At 38.9% G+C, this 18,908-nt stretch overlaps 1 protein-coding gene across 1 annotated transcript in view; it reads right to left on the reverse strand.

The window, feature by feature from the left end:
• The window catches only part of PARD3 (par-3 family cell polarity regulator), a 524,039-nt gene that overhangs the window by 338,706 nt on the left and 166,425 nt on the right, over window positions 1-18,908 (reverse strand). The window contains exon 4 of the mRNA XM_029955571.1: window positions 3,618-3,796. Within this exon, the coding sequence (XP_029811431.1) occupies window positions 3,618-3,796 (179 nt within the window). The remainder of the gene's footprint in view (window positions 1-3,617; window positions 3,797-18,908) is intronic.

The raw sequence follows: 18,908 nt of genomic DNA on the forward strand, positions 1-18,908 counted from the left end.
AGTAATACAATAATGTCAACTTATTTTAACTCAATGGATCACAAGACTATGAATCCTTACCTCCTTTTCTTCCATTCATTTATACAGGAAATCTAACAGACTCATAAAAATTTATCAGATCTTGAAATTGCCCAGCACAAGTAAGCTCTCATGGCCTCAAGATAAAGAAATCAAAATACTGATCAGCAAGTATGCTTTCTTCCAAGCATCCTTTTTAAATATTGAAAATATAAGAAGTTGTTTTATAACTGAAAATAAGATAGCATTTAGTCCATTGTACACATACAAAAAGAAAGAATTCAGAGGTGAAGCGAGGAGAGGAGAGGAGAGGAGAGGAGAGGAGAGGAGAAGAGAGGAGAGGAGAGGAGAGGAGAGGAGAGGAGATCTCTCAGATTATAATTCAAATAGCTCAAAATTGACATCAAGCTTAGGAAATGGGTACTTGAAAAGTAAAACCAATGATAATTCAAAGGACAAATCATTGCACATTATCCTTTATGTGCATTGTATGTGAATATGATTTCCTCTAAAGATATATATGTAGGGACATCTGGCTCAGTCTGACTCTTGATTTTAGCTCAGGTCATTATCTCAAAGTTTATGAGTTCAAGCTCCACATCAGGCCCTGTGCTGACAGTATGGAGTCTGCTTGGGATTCTCTCTCTCTGCCCCTTCCTTGCTTGCATTCTCTCTCTCTCTCTCTCTCTCTCTCAAGATAAATAAATATACTTCTGTATGTAAATTAAGGCCTTTCCTATGAGAAAAGTGTGGGCACTGGCTACATTAAATACTGCTCCACATAGAAAAAAGCTTGTTGAGGGGCATCTGGGTGGCTTAGGCGGCTAAGCGTCTGACTCTTGATGTCAGCTCAGATCATGCTCTCACAGTTCGTGAGTTTGAGCCCCGAGTCAGGCTCCATGCTTTCAGTGCAGAGCCTGCTTTGGATCCTCTCTCTCTGCCCCTCCCCAACCCACACTCTCTTTCTCTCTCAAAATAAAGAAACTGAAAAAAAGAAAAAGAAAAAAAAACCTTGTTGAATAAATAACCATTTTTTAAACAAAAGTGCATTTAAGTTTATCTCACAGCACTTATATTTATAATGTAAATAGTATAAATATCCAACAATAAGAGAATAATAAATTATAGTATATTCCACAGAGAGATATTCGGCTGCCTTTAAAAATATTTTCCAATAAAATTCACACACACTATGAACAAAAGTATAAATAATAACAATGCACATATGCAGACATAAGTATGTATGACTCCAGCTCTATGGGGTATATGTATGTGTGTGAGGGTATGTGTACGTGCATATGTGTGTATATTCATTAATATCTTCGAACTGGTTGTCGCTGAGTTTGTCCTATTGTACTAGTTTCAGAATGTTTTACAATGATAGATATCTGTTACTTAAAACAAAATGTCAGTGAGGTGACTACTCGGCAGTGCACATCACAATCCTCTCATCGCATGCGTCCAAGACTGGAAGGCTAACGTCCATTTCTTAAACCTCACCTGCAGATGAGGATCTGGACACAAACAGCATCCTGCATATTTGGATACAACAGCCTGAAATGTTAATGATGCTTGTGAAACAGGGAATTTTCCTGGGCTGTTGCTGGTGGCAAGCATGGAGATGGAGCTAGATGATGGAGCTTTCTCAGGCATTTCTGGATTCACTCCCCAGCTTCACAAGTGCCAAGAGGCAGCGTGAGCACACCCAGAGATGGGGCGCTAGCATCTATGAGCAGATGCAGGGGGCAGGATCCCAGGTGCCTGCCCTGCAGCCTCTGCTGCTTTCCTGGGCAGATCTGATGTCCTGCATCGTCCAGAAGGTCCTTGAGTTCCAGTCTACAGCCTGATCTTCCAGCTCTTCCAACGATTTTCCGAGAAAGCACTTCTCAATTTTAAGTTCTCTTATGTTTAAAATAGCTACTGTGGTTCTGTTTTCTGCAACTGAAGCTGACTCACACATCTAACATGCTGAAGGAGTTAAAAAGAAAATCCTGTACCTCAATGACTTTTGACCCACTATCCTTTTTTTTTTTTTAATGTTTATTTATTTTTGAGAGAGCATGAGTGGGAGAGGGGCAGAGACAGAGGGAGACACAGAATCCAAAGCAGGCTCCAGGTCCTGAGCTGAGAGCACACAGCCTGACACGGAGCTCGAACTCACACACCGAGAGATCATGACCTGAGCTACAGTCAGATGCTTAACTGACTGAGCTGCCCAGGCTCCCCTGACCCACTATCCTTAAACAACCTGAAAACCTTTTTAATAAGTAATGAATCTTTTTTTTTTTTTTACTGTCAACTTGACTTGTTTATATACTTGTAAATATCCATGTAAATTAAGTCTTTTTTGAACACCAATTAAATGTCATGAGTCATATTCATAAATTGGATTCTGCTTCTTTGAATGTTCTACTTCATAATAAAGCATTCTAAACCTTCAAGTTAATCACAATGAGAAGATACTCCAATTTCATCCCCCATCAAATATTTAATAAAATATTTCAGAAGAGTGAGCCTTACAGTTAAATGCCTATTCCAAAATATCAGTGACAACAGTACACTGTGTTTTCCTGGTAGATTCTTCTCAGTTAAGGTACTCTAGGTATTTTCATCCCCTAAATGAACCACTACAAAGAAGAATTTGTAAAAATGCAACACCAAGTTAAAAAAATTTTAAGAAGGTATTTTCACATAGATGCAAAGGATAAATTAGGCAAATCACAAGCTACAGTCATTTTAATATTAATATGTTATTAGTATAGTTCCACATTTCTCAATATATATGGTGCTCAATTACTGTCTGCACTGAAAAATATTCATTCATTCATTCATTCATTCAGGTATTTACGGACACTCTACAGATTCAGCAGTGAAAATGACAAACAGCATTTAAAGCTTCTCAAGTGAAAGGGCAGAGGTAAAACAGAATAGGATGTTAAGGGTTCTATAGGAAGATCTGACGAAGAGCATTACGAAACAAATTGGAAAAAATAGATTAAACTGAAGTTTAGTTATTAGACTAAATAAATTAGATCACAGGCTGAAATAAATTAGGTCAAAGAAAAAATGTTATTTAGACAGTACACTCCCATTCTGTAGGAAGATAAAATTATCAATGGAGTAGCTAGAATAAACGCCTCTAGAGTCCACTTTCATCCTTAAAGGTCCATAAAACGATCATTTCTTTAGTGCACCTCATTAATCACTATGAGTATCTGCTCACACCTGTGTAGAATATCGTTGTAAGGACACGCAACCAGGTAGCAAGCGTAGCAAGCGGGGTGCGCCTGAAGAGAAAGAGGGTGACTGGAGACAAAGTGGACACAGGACTTCACACATACACCTCACATGCTGAACGATTTCATTTTTAATCATAAATATATTATCTATTCAAACAAATGGATACATAAATGTATAAATACACAACATGAAATTTCTCAGAAATGCAAAGGCAACATAAAAAGGAAGTCATCTCAACTTTGAGGTAGAAGTTGGTCACCACACACACAAAGGGCCATAGTGAAGATGCGCTAGAAGCAAAGGATCCAGTCAACAGTGGACATTCATCATTGATACTAATACAAAATAGAAATGGTTACCTTCCTGTCACAGGTTTTAGGGCTACCAGCAGTGTTTTGCTTAAGGAAGCCAGCTGTTGTTGACCAGCGTGTGGGGTTTTTCCGCGAAGGCTCTTCAGAAGAAAAATTATTATCACTAATGGAAGTTGAAAGGCCAATTAAAGCTGGGTCACTGCTTCGTCGGACATGAAGAGGCATATCTATAAATACAAAAAAGCATTATATTTTTAAAAAAGATAACTAAGGTCTGAAAACTGCACGTTAGGATAAAGGTAGTGAAATCCAAAAGATTAAAAACTAGAGTAACACTTTGAAGGTGACAGGGGGTCAGCATTCTAAATAGAGATTCCATTAGTTCCTTTAAAGCACTTTTCGGTAAAAGAAAAGGGGTAGGTAGGGGATAACCTGCTCTGGACTAAGACTGCCAGCCTCCTAATTGTGCTTCACCAAGTCATTATCTGCGTGGCTCTGGGCAGATCACCTAACTATTCTCTGCTTCTAGTCCCGTCCTAAGTGAATGGCCATAAAATAGAAACCCATGAGGGTATCTTGAGTCCAAATGAGATGAAGTGCTTAAACAGTACCCAATATTTTTAAATAAAATATCATACATATTCTACAAGATAAATAACAATGATCCATGGAACAAATTTCATCTAATTGTTAATCATATCTGGATTAAAAATGAACAACCTAAACTGTCTGGCTTGTCCATTAAAGAATTTTGTTCAGTAAGATAATTATTTTGTTCAAAGAAGTGCTATCAGAAAATATAGAGCACAAACATATTCCTTATACTTAAGCTAATGGAAATCTTGAAAGCAATTGCTAATATGCAGATAGTGCCTGCAATGTACTTGCAAACACAATTATATGAATGGCCGTGCTTAGCAACTGTATTCACATAAAAGAGAAGTCTGTTTGCGACTGTTACAACACAATCATTCACAAGCTCGGGCTAATGTCTGTATCAGTGGCACTGAGCACATCTTAGCAGATACCATCCCTGGTACAGCAGAGAAGCAACAGAACCACAAAATCACAGGTCTGTAACACTGGGAATGAGAACCAAAAATTCCACTCATCAACTAAGCAAAATCTGTCAAAACCATAGTAAATAGAAGACCAAAAAATTAGGTTAAATTAAGTGAGAGATCATCTAGAATGCAAGGTAAATATTTATAGAAAGTCTCTAATGAAAAAGTTTTAATGGTGTAAACTCAGCATTTACTCTATGAAAAACATTTTGGGAACACTGATGCATTGATCAATGGTGTGGATACACAGATCCCAGACGATACTCAACTAAACACAGACTATTTATACACATTGAAGGTGATATTTAAACCACTGCCAACCCAATAGTCTCGAAGATGTTAAAGCACATTAGAAACGATCAGAGAAAATAAGAGCATATCAATCATTTAACATTGCTTTTAACATGTGCTTCTACATCATGAGGATTTGATAATAATAGAGCCTGAGGAACATCACCAGGAAAAAAATAAGCTGAACATTTAATTTAGCATTGTTAATTGCTTTCTTAATTTGCTGGGAGAAACACATGAAAAATAATTTCTAATTTTTAAATGTAAGTAAAAGCATGTGACAGCCTTTACTATTTACATCGCACCCAAAAATAAAACACACCAATAACTATATAGTCATTCTCAAAACAAGTTCACAAAAATATATACCTAGACTCTATGTGGGCTAATACTTCAATGCTTTTGCTATAAAAAAGACTTCCCTCCCAAATAACAAAATTGTTCCTAGATTCATCGAATCAAAAATGTAAGCAGAAAAGCAAAATAAGGAGGGAAAAATAAAATAGCTCTGGATAATTATAATACTGCTTCTTGTATATGTGTTCTGTTGTATTCCAATTACAGGGCTGTTATTGATTTAATTGTTATTAATATCAATTTCTATATGTGTGTGCCTGTGCATGTGTGTGTGTAAATCTAAAAGAAGCAGTACTCACAAGAGATGGTCTTGAAAAGATAGTACAGAAGTAACAATCAAAAGTTCTAGCCACAATAAAACAATCACATAAAAGTACAACTCAACCCCAAAATAAATTCAAAAACTCTACAGTGTCGCTGAATTTGCTTAGACAAAATAAAACAGCTTACTATACTTGTTTTTGAAAATATTTCCTAGAAAAAAATAAATTGCATATAGGAGGCAGATTAAATAAACAGGACCATCATCGTCTGACGGGACACGGTCACTGTGTTAATCTGTTAGTCTGAAACAGACAAAAGTAATTAGCCTTTTACCTCTTCCATCTACAAGTCTTGAAATTGTAGATGTGGAGGGAGGGGGATTAGAGAGCAGGTAGGTGACAGGGGGGACTGCAGACCCTGTGGGCCATCCCTCCAAGTAGATGCTGGGGCACTGGGCCAGGGCAGCATTTACACCACTGCGGCACGAGGGAGGTCCCGGGAGATGTGCTATCAGGCAGCCTCCTGTCGGTTCTTTGCACATTAAACTTTGTTTTCATTTTAGTGATATATAAAAGGAAATAATAGATGGTATGAATCTTTCACTTATACTACCTAGTAACCAAGTTCCCTTCTGCAATTTCAAGACCCCATGTTTTCATTCTGTCCACTGTCCCGGTCAGGAAGGTGTCCTAGATTTGAGTATCAGGCTAATGAGAAAAGAACAGAACTCAATTTAAAAAGTAAACAATGTGTGGAGCACCTGGTTGGTGGTTAAGCATCTGACTTTGGCTCAGGGCATGATCTCGTAGTTCATGAGTTCAAACCCTGTGTAGGACTCTGTGCTGACAGCTCAGAGCTTGGAGCCTGCTTCGATTCTCTGTCTCCCTCTCTCTCTGCCCCTAAGACACTCACACTTTGTCTGTCTCTCTCAAAAATAAACAAACATTAAAAATAAATAAATAAAATACATAAAAAGTAAACAATGTGTTCTTAATAAAAGAATGCCAAAGGATGTCATAATGATCTTGACATCAAGGTTTTCTTGCAGTTCATCGTGTTGAAAGAACAGAATCATCATGCAGTATGCCAGCTGCATCATAGGTCCAAATGCAAAGACTCTGTGCCACACGGTGGTGGTCTACACTCATGCTGCCTGGGATGAGACTCAGCGACACACCACTGCCTCCCACACTGATGTAGTAAGTTTGCATTTGCATTAGTTTATCATTTCTTCTTCGTTTTATGGTTGCCTGAAAATTATAGGGAATTTTTATACAATTTACACATACTTACACACACACACACACACACACACATATTTATTTAAGTAACTTTATATTAGAACCACTGACTGAACTTGGAGCAATTTGAATCTTTTTTTTTCTTTTTTAATAAGTTTCTACATTAGTCACAATGGAGAAACATGTGACTCACTTCACAGATGAGTAAGCTGAGGCTCAGGGATAAGACATGAGAAGCTCAGAACTATTTCCTGGCCAGACCTTCAGGCGCCCGGGTCAGTGCTGAATCATTATCCAAATCACGAAATTAGTTCTATTATTCAGTAATTCACTGGAAAACAAATCCCATTTCTAGCTACTTAGAGATATAAGTGTTAGTCTCAATTTAGTAAAAGGGAGAAGCTTTGTTGTTTTCTAAGTAGTATTATATACATTAAGAAGTCACACTCTGATTTTAACTAATACCTTCATTTGATTTAGGAAAGATAAAGAAATACTACATTAATTATACATAGAGATTGAAACAACAGCCATCCCAACTTCAGAAATGTTAAAGAAAAACCTCCTGGTTAAGTAGAAGAAGTATAATGTGTAAGATGTTTAAGTGTGCCCCAAAGGAGACCAGCCTAGTGCAACACAATCAAATTTTGATCTCAGGACTCTTCGACTTGAAAAATGACTGAGGACCCAAAAGAGCTTTTGTTTGTGTGGGTGATAGCTAGGGATGTTTACCTTATTAGAAGTGGAAATGAAAACAATTTAAATATTTATTCCTTAATTCATCTTTAACTTAACAATAATAAACCCATTACATGTTCACATAAACAACAGAATTTTAGAAAATTCTATTTTATAAAACAAAGCATATTTAGTGGGAGAGTAGCATTGTTTTACATTTTTGCTTGAGAGAGGACATCTGGATTCTCATCTCTGCTTCTGATTTCAATGTGCTGCAACATGACAAATATATGAAGAAAAAAAGAATTCCACAAATATTTAACTGGAGTACTATTTTAATAATCTTTCCAGAACTATAGATACTCTTCTTTGATACCACATCAAAACTTGACAAATAAGATTTCTCAAAGGTTAGCTGCCACATGGAATGTAAACGTCTTATTCTTTGCACAGTAAAATTTACTTGTCTTATACTTTCAATGGATCTTTTACTCATGAGAAAATTCTGAAACATTAGCTATTTGGAATGTATTATTGGCTTATACCACTCTTGGAAATGTTGATATATCCCTTCATATCAGAGAATCACATATGCGAATATTACTACTAATTTCATGAGAAAAGTCATTAAGTGTTGGGAAGCTATCATATTCATGGCAGGATATATGTTTTCCAATATCTAATTTTCAATAGAAGGCTTGCATGTTTTCTTTGGCAATAAATACAGTTCACTATTTGCCATGTAATACAGGCTCACTTCATTCATTTCGTAGAAACTATGCCAGACACCAGAGTCTGAAGAACCAGTTTTTTGTCCTTTTTTAAAAAGCAAAACAAAGCAAAGCAAAAAGAAAAAAAAAAAAAGAGAAAAAAAATGGTGTTCCATTAAAAATGGTTACCTCAGTTTATAAATGCAAACCATCACATACAAGTTTTGCTCAAGACATCCACTGATCTTCAATGCAGAGAAGTACCTTATGCCTATCTACCATTTTAATCACACAACATATTCAATTCGGTACTCAAATATCATTATTTAATCAGAGTAAATCATTTTTGCTGCTTCATTAAGGACAGCAGATGGAAATCACTTTTTTGTGTCTTAAAGTGTGAGCAGGTTGGGTGGAGAATACATTTGGTGTCACTGTCCTGCATTTTACCCATCAGTGCCTGAGCACCACTGGTGCAGACTATCAGCCCAGTGAAAACCACAGAATGTATTTTGGTAATACTATGAAAGATGGTCTTGCCCTAACAGCCTCACAGAAATGATCTTAGTGGTTCCCAAGGACTCACAGACCACACATTAAGAACTGCTGGCCTAGACTGGCAGCCACTGGGCATGTCAGCTCCTTCTCCTGGCCTCAGCCTCCCAATCTGTATGGCCAGAGCTTACATTAATGGAATCAGAAATTTTTTAATAGAAAAAAACTTGTGAGTCCACATATGTTCATATACTATACTAGTGATCACCCACCAAATCTCATCCTACTACAACTTATAACAATTTATTAAAAATGAACTAGAAAAAAATATGTTTTTCAAAACAGTATCAACAGCCATTATCAAGTGTCTCTAAACGAGTTAAAGTATTACAAGCAACACAGGAGAATCAAAGTACATGAGTTGTGGGTAATGCTGTAGAAGTAGCCACGAATGGCATTGGTCTTTTACAAAACTGAACCTGATTTTAAAGGAGATCACTATGGGGGCGCCTGGGTGGCTGAGTTCGCTAAATGTCCCGCTCTTGATTTTTGCTCAGGTCACAATATCATGGTCATGCGATCGAGCCCTGCGTCAGGCTCTGTGCTGAGCCTAGAGCCTGCTTGGGATTCTCGGTCTCTCTCTGTCTGTCTCTCTCTCTCTGCTTCTCTCCCGCTTATGTGTGCATGTGTGAGCGCTCTCTTGCTCGCTCTCTCTCTCTCTCTCTCTCTTTCTCTCTCTCTCAAAATAAACATTAAAAAATAAATTTAAAAAATAAAGGAGACCACTATAAATATCTGGCCTTATCAACAAAATGAATCATCCTGGTTCATCTGACAGGTTTCCCTCCTTTCATGGTCCCAATAAAATATATTATACAAAGAATGCAATTTTTTTCATGGTTTCAGAGGAGCAGAATACGAATACAGCCTTTCCGCTATGGTGTGCCCATGGCCTATCTCAGCAATTTCTGTTCTTTACAGTAATTAGAAAAAATAGAAGCTTCTTGTTTAAGGTAATTTGGTCATTATTATTACAATTCCTCATCCTCAATTTTAGGAAAATCAATGCATTTAAAAACACAGTAATAAAACTCTCTCTGCCCGTAATCTTCTGATTTATTTAATATATAGATTTCCTAAGTATATCCTCTGAAATATTAAAAAGAAAATTCAAAGATGAGGATCTTCAATAATTAAGCTGCTGGAGGGAGCACAGAGGGGCTGGTGCGATGTCGCGGGGTCCAGGATGCTGGTGGAGGCTGTTTGATGTGTGTATTCCTTTGAAGAGTGGATAAAACAGCCATAAACCCTCATCACAAGATTTCAAATTCTCTGTGTCACTAATGTACTGTAAATATTGATTTGCCGTTCTATGTAAGGTGCCTTTTAAATAAGTGGAAACTGGCAAATCTAATAATGAATTAGAGCAAATACTAAAAGGGCAGATATATACATTTTTAACTGTTAACCATCAAGCCCCTACTCCTAATCAGCTTTCTCTTCTTTCTCTTCTTTCATTCTACCAGTGATTTCTAAATTATTTAACTACTCAAAGCAATGAATAAACCTTTTCCAAGAAGACAGGAATAAGCCATTGAGGTATTTAATCAAACCTAAAAATAATATGCAGTTACACGTGTTCTATTAGACCTTATGATGCAAACAGCATAATTACTCTTCATACAAAATGAAGACCATCCCCCCGTTCGTCAGGGCAATTATACATTTTCTAAAAACACATCTCACAGTGAGAAGTACCACGTTATTAACACATGCCATGGAGATAAAAAAAAAAAAAACCATCATCAATATTGCAAAATTGACCTTCCAATATATGCCACCCTTTTTATAAAGGTGCTTCTCAGTGTTTCAGTGACTGAGGTAAAATCTTTGGAAGAAATGTGTGGAGTGCAAGGCACAAAATAAGCTCTAAAAAACAGTGAATAACTCAGAAGGATATAAAGTGAGTTTTATCAGCCTGTTATTAACTACATATACATATATATGCAGTAAATAAAGAATATTCTAGTTGGAAGGTGCCCTAGAAAGAAATTGAAACATCACATTCACAGATGAGTGCACTGAGGCCCACAGAGGGAGTTTAAGTGCTGGGTCAGAGGTCACCCTGCTCCTCAGTGACCCAGCTGCACCCAGAATACTTGTTAATTGACTCCCTGCTCTGTGCAATCTGGACAGGGCACACCCCTCTCCCGGGAGAACTGAGGCATCTCAAATCCACAATATGCTTCCACTTCACCAGAGAGAACAGGTGATTTGGGGGAAAGGTTGAGCTTGAAAGACGTTTCTCATAGATAACAGGACGCTTTCAAGGGTTCCACTGAATCTTAGGACACAGAAAATAAGGGAAAAGGAAGTCAATGTCATATGAACGTTCCCAAAGAAAACCCAAGAATTTTTCTGAAGCACTTTAAATTTGTAACATTGGACTTCTCATTTGGAAACTGAGAATATAAATATCCCGATCAAAAACCCTCCAAATACTCATAGGAGTACAAGTAGGGAAATGTGAACAAGACAGGTGGGTTGTATTAATGTTAATATTGGTATGATGTAAAACTACAGTTTTTCAAAATCTTACTATTGAGTAAAATACCAATAGAATCTCTCTGTATTACTTCTTACAACTGCATGGGATTCTGCAATTATCCTAACAAAAAAAAAAAAGGCCTTCCCAAGAGTTAAACAGAAAATCTGAGGTGAGATGTCTCAGTGTCAAGCCCGGCATTAATCCAGACTTAGGGAATCTTTCTAACACCACTTCCCATAATACTCTGCTCAGGACCCACTACTCAGCCGCCCCACACATCACGTGCACCCTGTCCACTGTCCACACTGACTGGCTCCTTCCACACGCTCCGCAGTGCGACAACTCCACGCCTCACCATGGCCAACAACGGCACTGGCTGGGAACTGCCCTCCATCCCACGCACATCGCCCACCGTACAGTGTCCTAACTCCTCAAATCCATCAGATCCAGCATTAGCATCCCAGCAGCAAACAGCTGGCTCATTGATTGAGGAAACGTTAAGGAAGGACTGTTCACAAACACATGGCAGAATTAAGGGAAAACAGCAAGGGATGAAGTATCCTTTACGCTTTTACCACCCCAAGGCCAGGGAGGCGTGGCTTTCACTGCAGGGACTGACACAGCTCCCAGCAAACCACAGCCAGGCAGGGAAGGAGCTCAGGAGTGAGGCCCATTCGCCCTTCCACGGCTCCATCAGCGCCGGCAGGTGCATCCTCCCTGCCCCCACCGACCCAGGCAGAGTGGGAGAGCACAGAGCCTGACTGCTACAAGAGCAGCTGGTCCCTACGGCACGCGACACAGGGGACCTGAGGAGCACAAGGACTGTGTAGCTCGGGATGCCAGTGGTTCCTCTGCCCCCTCTCCCACCGCACTCTTTCCACTCCCACTAGTGTCCGCCGGCCATTTACCCAGAGGATGAGTATTCGCCCATTCATGGTAACTGCCCCTCCTCCCACCTTCGCCTCCCCCCAATGCACACATGTGCGCACGCACACACATACACACACACGCACACACACACACAAAATAGGAACTAAAAATGTTTCCAACTTGATTAACATACATCAGTCAGGAATAAAAACCCTTCCAGTTGTTAAATATGCAGCTCAGGGGCTCCTTGCTTCTCTCTGAGGGTAGAAAAGCCTGGTGACGGTGTGTCAGAAACAGGCTTCAGAGGTAAAAAGCCTTTTCACTTTTATCTTTCTGTGTCTTGGAGGAGAGAGTAGGGCCTGGCCTGAGGGTGTTATGTAAGTAACCAGCTTTTATAAAAATATGTACTGGCTCCTGATTCCTGTATAAAAATTCACTGTCCCCAAATTCTTTGCAAAGGCAGTTACAACTCAGGGAAAATCGTTCTGCCAGAATCCTGAGCACCTGCCAGGAGCCCATTGGGGAGTGTTCAGGCCACAGAGAAAGCAAAACTCCACAAGGGTGGTCTTTTCCCTTTTATCTAATTTTGGTGTCCCTTTTTTTGTTTTGCTATGGCAGGTAAATGTCTGGCTCACTTCAATCCACAAACATGTGTGAACATCTGTTAGACACTACTATTCTAGAGATTTTTAAAAATAATGACTATAGAGCCAAGGGTATTTTGAGAGTCATTTATTGTGGAAAAATCATTCCAAGTGAATCCCACTCTCTGAACATTCAAAAGGGAATAAACAACAGACCACCCCCTGCCCAGTGATAAAAAACACACTGGTAAGAGGAAGAAAGTAAAGGGAAATGAGTGATACACAACAAGGTGCCCTGATGAAAATAACCACAGGTAGGGAGCAAACTATTTGAACAACTGGCATCTTTCTTTGGGAGAAATTTTTGGCTTGTTTTTGTACTCTCAGAAAAATACCTCAGTGAGCAATGAGGGGACTGGAGTTGAGACCATGAGAATGAGCTACAAAGAAACAATGAGTGAAAGAAAAAGAAGGACTGAGAGCAAGGGCATGCACCCAGGAGCATGCAAGTAGGCAAGAGCTAGCTAAACTGTGTTCCTTCAGATGTGCACAGAACATTCAGAGATGACAAGGAGCATGGGTGGGAGGCTACTATGTTACGGTTATAGGTAACGTTGTCCCTCCCAGAACGCGTCCAGCAGCACGTGCGTCATCTACTTCCATACAGCCGATAGCCCCAACCAGAGGGTAAGACCCACAAGGGATCTTGATAGGCAATCTTTTTGAAAGAAGAGTTGGCTGCTTCATTGCTTCCTTTGTCTTTAACCCACTGTTATTTCGCTTCCTCCCCACCTGTCCACTGACACATCTTTCAACAAAGAACCCCATGGTTCTTAGTCAATGGAGACTTCTGCACACCGCCTCCCTAGGGAGTCTCCTGGTGAGCAGCGTGGACCAGGTGTCTGCCCTTTAGAGTCTGCGGTGCTGTGGCGAAGGCAGATTATCCGGCCCTTTACAGTGGGAGGGGGGTGCCCAATTCTTCATAGTGAGGCATTCCTCTTAAGGGCTGCCTTTTCCTGTCATTGTGTTTGCCACAATGTCATCATAAAGTTTAAGGTGTGCATCCTCATTAGCACAAAGTTCCTAGAGAACAACACTGCACTTTCACTGTGACAATTCCTTAACAAACATTTGCTGAATCAACAAAGAAGTGAATGACTCAGACATAAAAACTGAAGTTTTGGGTTTGTCTGGTTTGGGTTTGGTTTTGGAGTGGTGATGGTGGTGTTTGTCAAGTGGGATAAAGAGGAAAAAAGAAGGCATAGAGTCAGAAAACTGCAGAGGCAAAGGCCAGACACCTAAATTCTAGAGAATTAAAAGGTCTGCAAATAATTCAGTACAACTAAAGTATAGAGTTAAAGATGTGACATGGGAAAGATAAAGCAAGGGAGGTGTCCCTGGATGCACCAGGATAGGGACCTATAAGTCAGAGACTCTCCAACGTTAATGTGCACACAATGAAACAGAGGATCTTGTGAAGATGACTCTGTATAGGTCTTAGCTCAGGGAAGACTTCAAATTCTGCATTTCTGATGTCCTAATGACATCCAAGTAGCTGCTCTGACCACACAAGTTAAGACTCTGAGGAGCAGGGCTATGCTATGCAAAAGGTTTCTTCAGTTGTGCTAAGAAAATCTAGACTTCATATACCACAGGCCCGCATCATTTTTCTGTTTGATTGATTCTTTCCCTCCAGTCTTGCTGGGCCCTCTCTAGTCTGTCCTCTAGAGAACACCTATCACACCTTTCCTAAACACAAACCAAATGTCATGACTCAGGATTCCTCGTCTGGTGGGGTCACAGTATGACTGGAGTCAGTCCTGGCACTTACCCCTGATCTGAGCAACACCTCTCAAGCCTTACATGCAGATCCAGCTGCAAGGCTGTGACTAACCAGAAGGCCACAGAGTTCTCCAGGCCCTCCTTTATGCCCATTCCACCTCTGTGCACCCTCCAAGTCAGCCTTGAAGGCACTGCCTTCTCTAAAATCCAAAAACTCCTACAACATAAGTGACATCAGGTCTTAGGTTAATTTCGGTGATAACTAGTACTTTCCTATCTGTCTTCCTCATTAATTTTAGAGATTCCACCCATATTTCCCAGCCCAGCAAAAGGCACCTAGGAAATGTCTGTTAAAGTGTATCTCTATCGTTTTCACTTTGATTGTCTTAAGTATTATCAGGGCAATCTTTTTAGCAAAGAAGAAACATATATTGGATGGCCAGAGAAGATTTAAAAAAAAAAAAAGATTTGTTTTCTCAAAGAGTTCAAAGAACTGCTCTTTCACATATTGGCTGAAAACCCTGTAGCTAGATTCCTAATAGCATTTTGCTTTACTTTTTTTTTTACTTTTAACTTTGCACTATTATTCTTCATGAGCATTTATTCCCATGTAAGAATATCAAAGTACAAGCAACTCTAAATTAGTTCATATAATTTTATATATATAACTATATCAAATTCCTCATATCCCTTTCACTTTACTAACCCAGCTCAACAATCATGTAATTAAATTTCAAAATTATCAACTTCATCTGACAAGTAATTCATCTTTCAAAAATGGATGTCGATTACTGATTGCATTGAAGATTGTCTCTAAATGCCCTTCTCCTTGGACATTTGTCTTCTGTTATTTTATTAAGGATTCAAGTACCTCAAGAACTGTCAAGTTAACTTTTTATAAGCATTATTCTCCCTTTCCTTTATTATTGTAACCTTTATCCCATAATACTATATAGAAGTGTCATATTTTCCCCCCACAGGGGACTTAAGATTCACTAACTTCCTTAGCCTATTTTGCGTTGGGGAAAGATGTACTCTTGAAATCTCCTTACTTTACAACATTTTTATATTTTTCACTAGCATATTGACCATCACCAACGACTTCACAAAGGCATTCCTTTTCTTAACTCTCAGAGTCTCTACATTTTATTTTGTTCATAGATATGCTTTTCATCTTGAACTTGAATCTTGATGGTATTAAAAACTGTGTAAGTATAGACCAAAAGTCATTCATTCAAGACAACTATCTCTTGAGCACCTACTAAGGGCTAGGCATGCAGTCTCTTTTGTTTCTGGCACCAAATAACTCCTCAAGGACTTGACATTCAGTGGTAACAAAAGAGCCACGGTTAAACAACAGCAGAGGACATCACAAGATGATCAGCATTATGAAGACAAATGAAACTGAGCAAAGGATCAGAGGCTGCTGGAAGTTGAAGAAATACTACTTGATACTGGGGAGTGTGACAGAAGCACTTCAAAAGCATTCAAATAGCTCATTATCCACGCTTCTGTCTTGAGTGTTCCAGTTTCAAATTAACTCCTTACCACAGAGCCCAGTACATACTGGCTATTAATAAAGCCATTTGGCACCAACTGGTTGCTCCAAGGCGGCAATAAGACTTCATGGTTCTGGAACATATGGCTACGTGTCTGTTTATATTACCTTCAAAGTGCAGAGATCTTTCATGGCTAACCTAATCCATTCATTCCTGTCCTGAGGAAAGATCAATGTAAAAGTAAATACATTCTGATCATTTATAATAAACCCCAATTAACTTTGTAACCACTAACATATATTGAGTATTTGATAGGGGTCAAGCATGTGCTAAGAACCTTAACATATTAATTGATCATGCCTCAGAACAAGGCTACAAAATCGGTTATATTATTATTCCCATCTTTTGGTATAGAAATTGGTGTTTCAGGGATTAAGACATCCTGGCTAAAGTTAACCTATTAATAAGTGGTAGAGACAAAATCCAAGCCTATTCAATAGTTGGGCCACGGAGAACAGGTTCCTCTTCAATACGTGTGAAATCCGAGAACATCAAGAACTTATAGACAAGGGCTCTGACATACCTTCAATTTTCTCACCAATATCTACCTCCATGGTCATCACACTTTGAGCCAGCAAGAAATGCGTCTGAGCTGAATACACTCACACTGAACCTCAGAACTGAGAGGAGAGTCACCAGCAAGGAGCCAATGACTCATCAGATGCTGGGATCTTGGCAATCATTCTCCATAGGTAAAAAGAAAGGTCATAAATGAATTTAAGAATGAGACAAGTTCCCTTCCACTAAGACTAACAAACAATTTAGGCTTTAAATTTCATCACAATTTATTTTATTTTTAGGGGGTTTGTGGGAAGAACTGGGGAGTGGCACATTGAAGGGGTACCTCATGGAGAGGAAGAGAGTGTACGTAAAATTAAATGCTTTATATTCCATTTCTATGGAATGGAAATGTTTTGGATTAAGAGTTCAATCTACGTTTCCACACAATATGCCACTACAATCTTGCAAAGCAGACTATATGTTCATTAAGAGTCTTCTAATACTTAATCAATTTAAGATAATAATATCTACTCCAGTATATACTAAGCACTCACTTAAGAACTCTTTCCTATCTATTCCCCCCTGTATTTGACTATAACAAAAGGTCAGACAGAAATCCACGTCAGTACTAAAAGATCTCCCCCATGGAGCACCTAGGTGGCTTAAGCGTCCGACTTCAGCTCAGGTCATAATCTCATGGTTCATGGGTTTGAGCCCTGGGTCAGGCTCTGTGCTGACAGTTTGGAGCCTGGAACCTACTTCAGATTCTGTGTCTCCTTCTCTCGCTGCCCCTCTACTGCTCGCACTCTGTTTGTCTGTCTGTCTTTCTCTCAAAAATAAAAAATAAATTAAAAACTAACAAAAGATCTCCCCATCCTCACCTCACACTTATGCATATGCTCTTTGAGTTATATCAGTGGTTCTAAATCTTCACTAGTCATTAAAATAATCTGGGAATAATGCTGGTTCCCAGACCCCTTCTCCCCATGCCCCCAAGTACTGAAAATCAGATCTAGGACAAGGCCCAGGGACTTTACAAGCTCTCTAGCCAGTTCTAACATGCAGCCAAGCCTGGGAACTGTACTCCAGTTAGACTGAAAAGCACTGCATATCAATCCTAAAACAGCTTGTTAAAAATACAGATTTTGATTCACCAGATCCACGGCAGGGCCCAAGATTCTGCATTCCATCAAATTCCAAGATGATGCTTTGGCGTAGCAAAGCCCTTATCTGTGACATCCAATACAGGAGCCATGAGCCACACTGCTAAAATTCAGTTCCTCAGTCACTGCTGCCTCATTTCAAGGACTCAGCCGCTACACGGGGTTAGTAGCTACCGCAGTGTACAAACACAAATATCTCGGAATTCTTTTAAGTATCAAACAATCTGTAGGACACGGAATTTAGCTACATAAAAATATAATTAATCATTAATTTTACACTCTCCATCTTTCTTAATTTTTAATCTCTAAAAAAGAATAAGATCTGAGGCAATTCTATTGCTTCTTTTTAACATTAACATTTTTTAATGTCAATGTTATATAGAGAATAATTTTTCAACTTATCATACAGCAAATAATCTACATTTTTCTAAGATCTCAGGATACTTAATATAATATTTTCAGGTTGATGTTTGTACATTTTATGAATCATAATATATGTCCAAGACTTCCCAGAAAAGTAAATAAATATTTACATGAGAATTTTTTATTGAAGGGCTATATTTGGAACTAACCCACTGTGACAATTCAAATCCTACTGCAAACGCACACACAAAACAGAAAATTCCAATAATAATCAAGGGGGAAAATCCTCTATTATTTTAAGAAAACCAAACGATTGTTTGGCTGCATTTTAATTGAGGAGATAAAGCACTTTAATATAGATAAAAGACTTCTAATAGTTATTCCACTTTTACAAATAAAAAGCCAAGAACTTTACCCATAACTCTGACAGCCTGACAACCGAGCAAACAAAATCCTACCCAATAGTAGTTTCCTAGGCAACAAGCTCAGATACAGGCCAGTGGAAAAAAATGAAAACAAGAAAAGGCATTGCAGCATTTCCAGTAGGCTTGAGAAATACATTTTAATTGTCAAAATGTCACAAAGACAACAATACTGAAAATCATTTCATTGAAAGTGATTCAAAGCAGAATGCCATTTTCATTACAGCAAACGAGGTGTGGAAAAGTAGAAAAATTAGATTCCCTTCCTTTGCTCTGAATTAAGTAGGGATGGTAATCAATCTTGTTTGATTTTACAAAATTTATGTGCATTAGTACAGATTTCTAATATGTGTCCTTAGTTTTCTCTGCAAATGTGACCATACACTGACTGAGCATACAAGAGTCCCCCGGGATGGCGGGGGGGGGGGGGGGGGGGGGGGGGGGGGG

Source organism: Suricata suricatta, chromosome 10 (assembly GCF_006229205.1).
Source record: "Suricata suricatta isolate VVHF042 chromosome 10, meerkat_22Aug2017_6uvM2_HiC, whole genome shotgun sequence".
Taxonomy (NCBI): Eukaryota; Metazoa; Chordata; class Mammalia; order Carnivora; family Herpestidae; genus Suricata; species Suricata suricatta.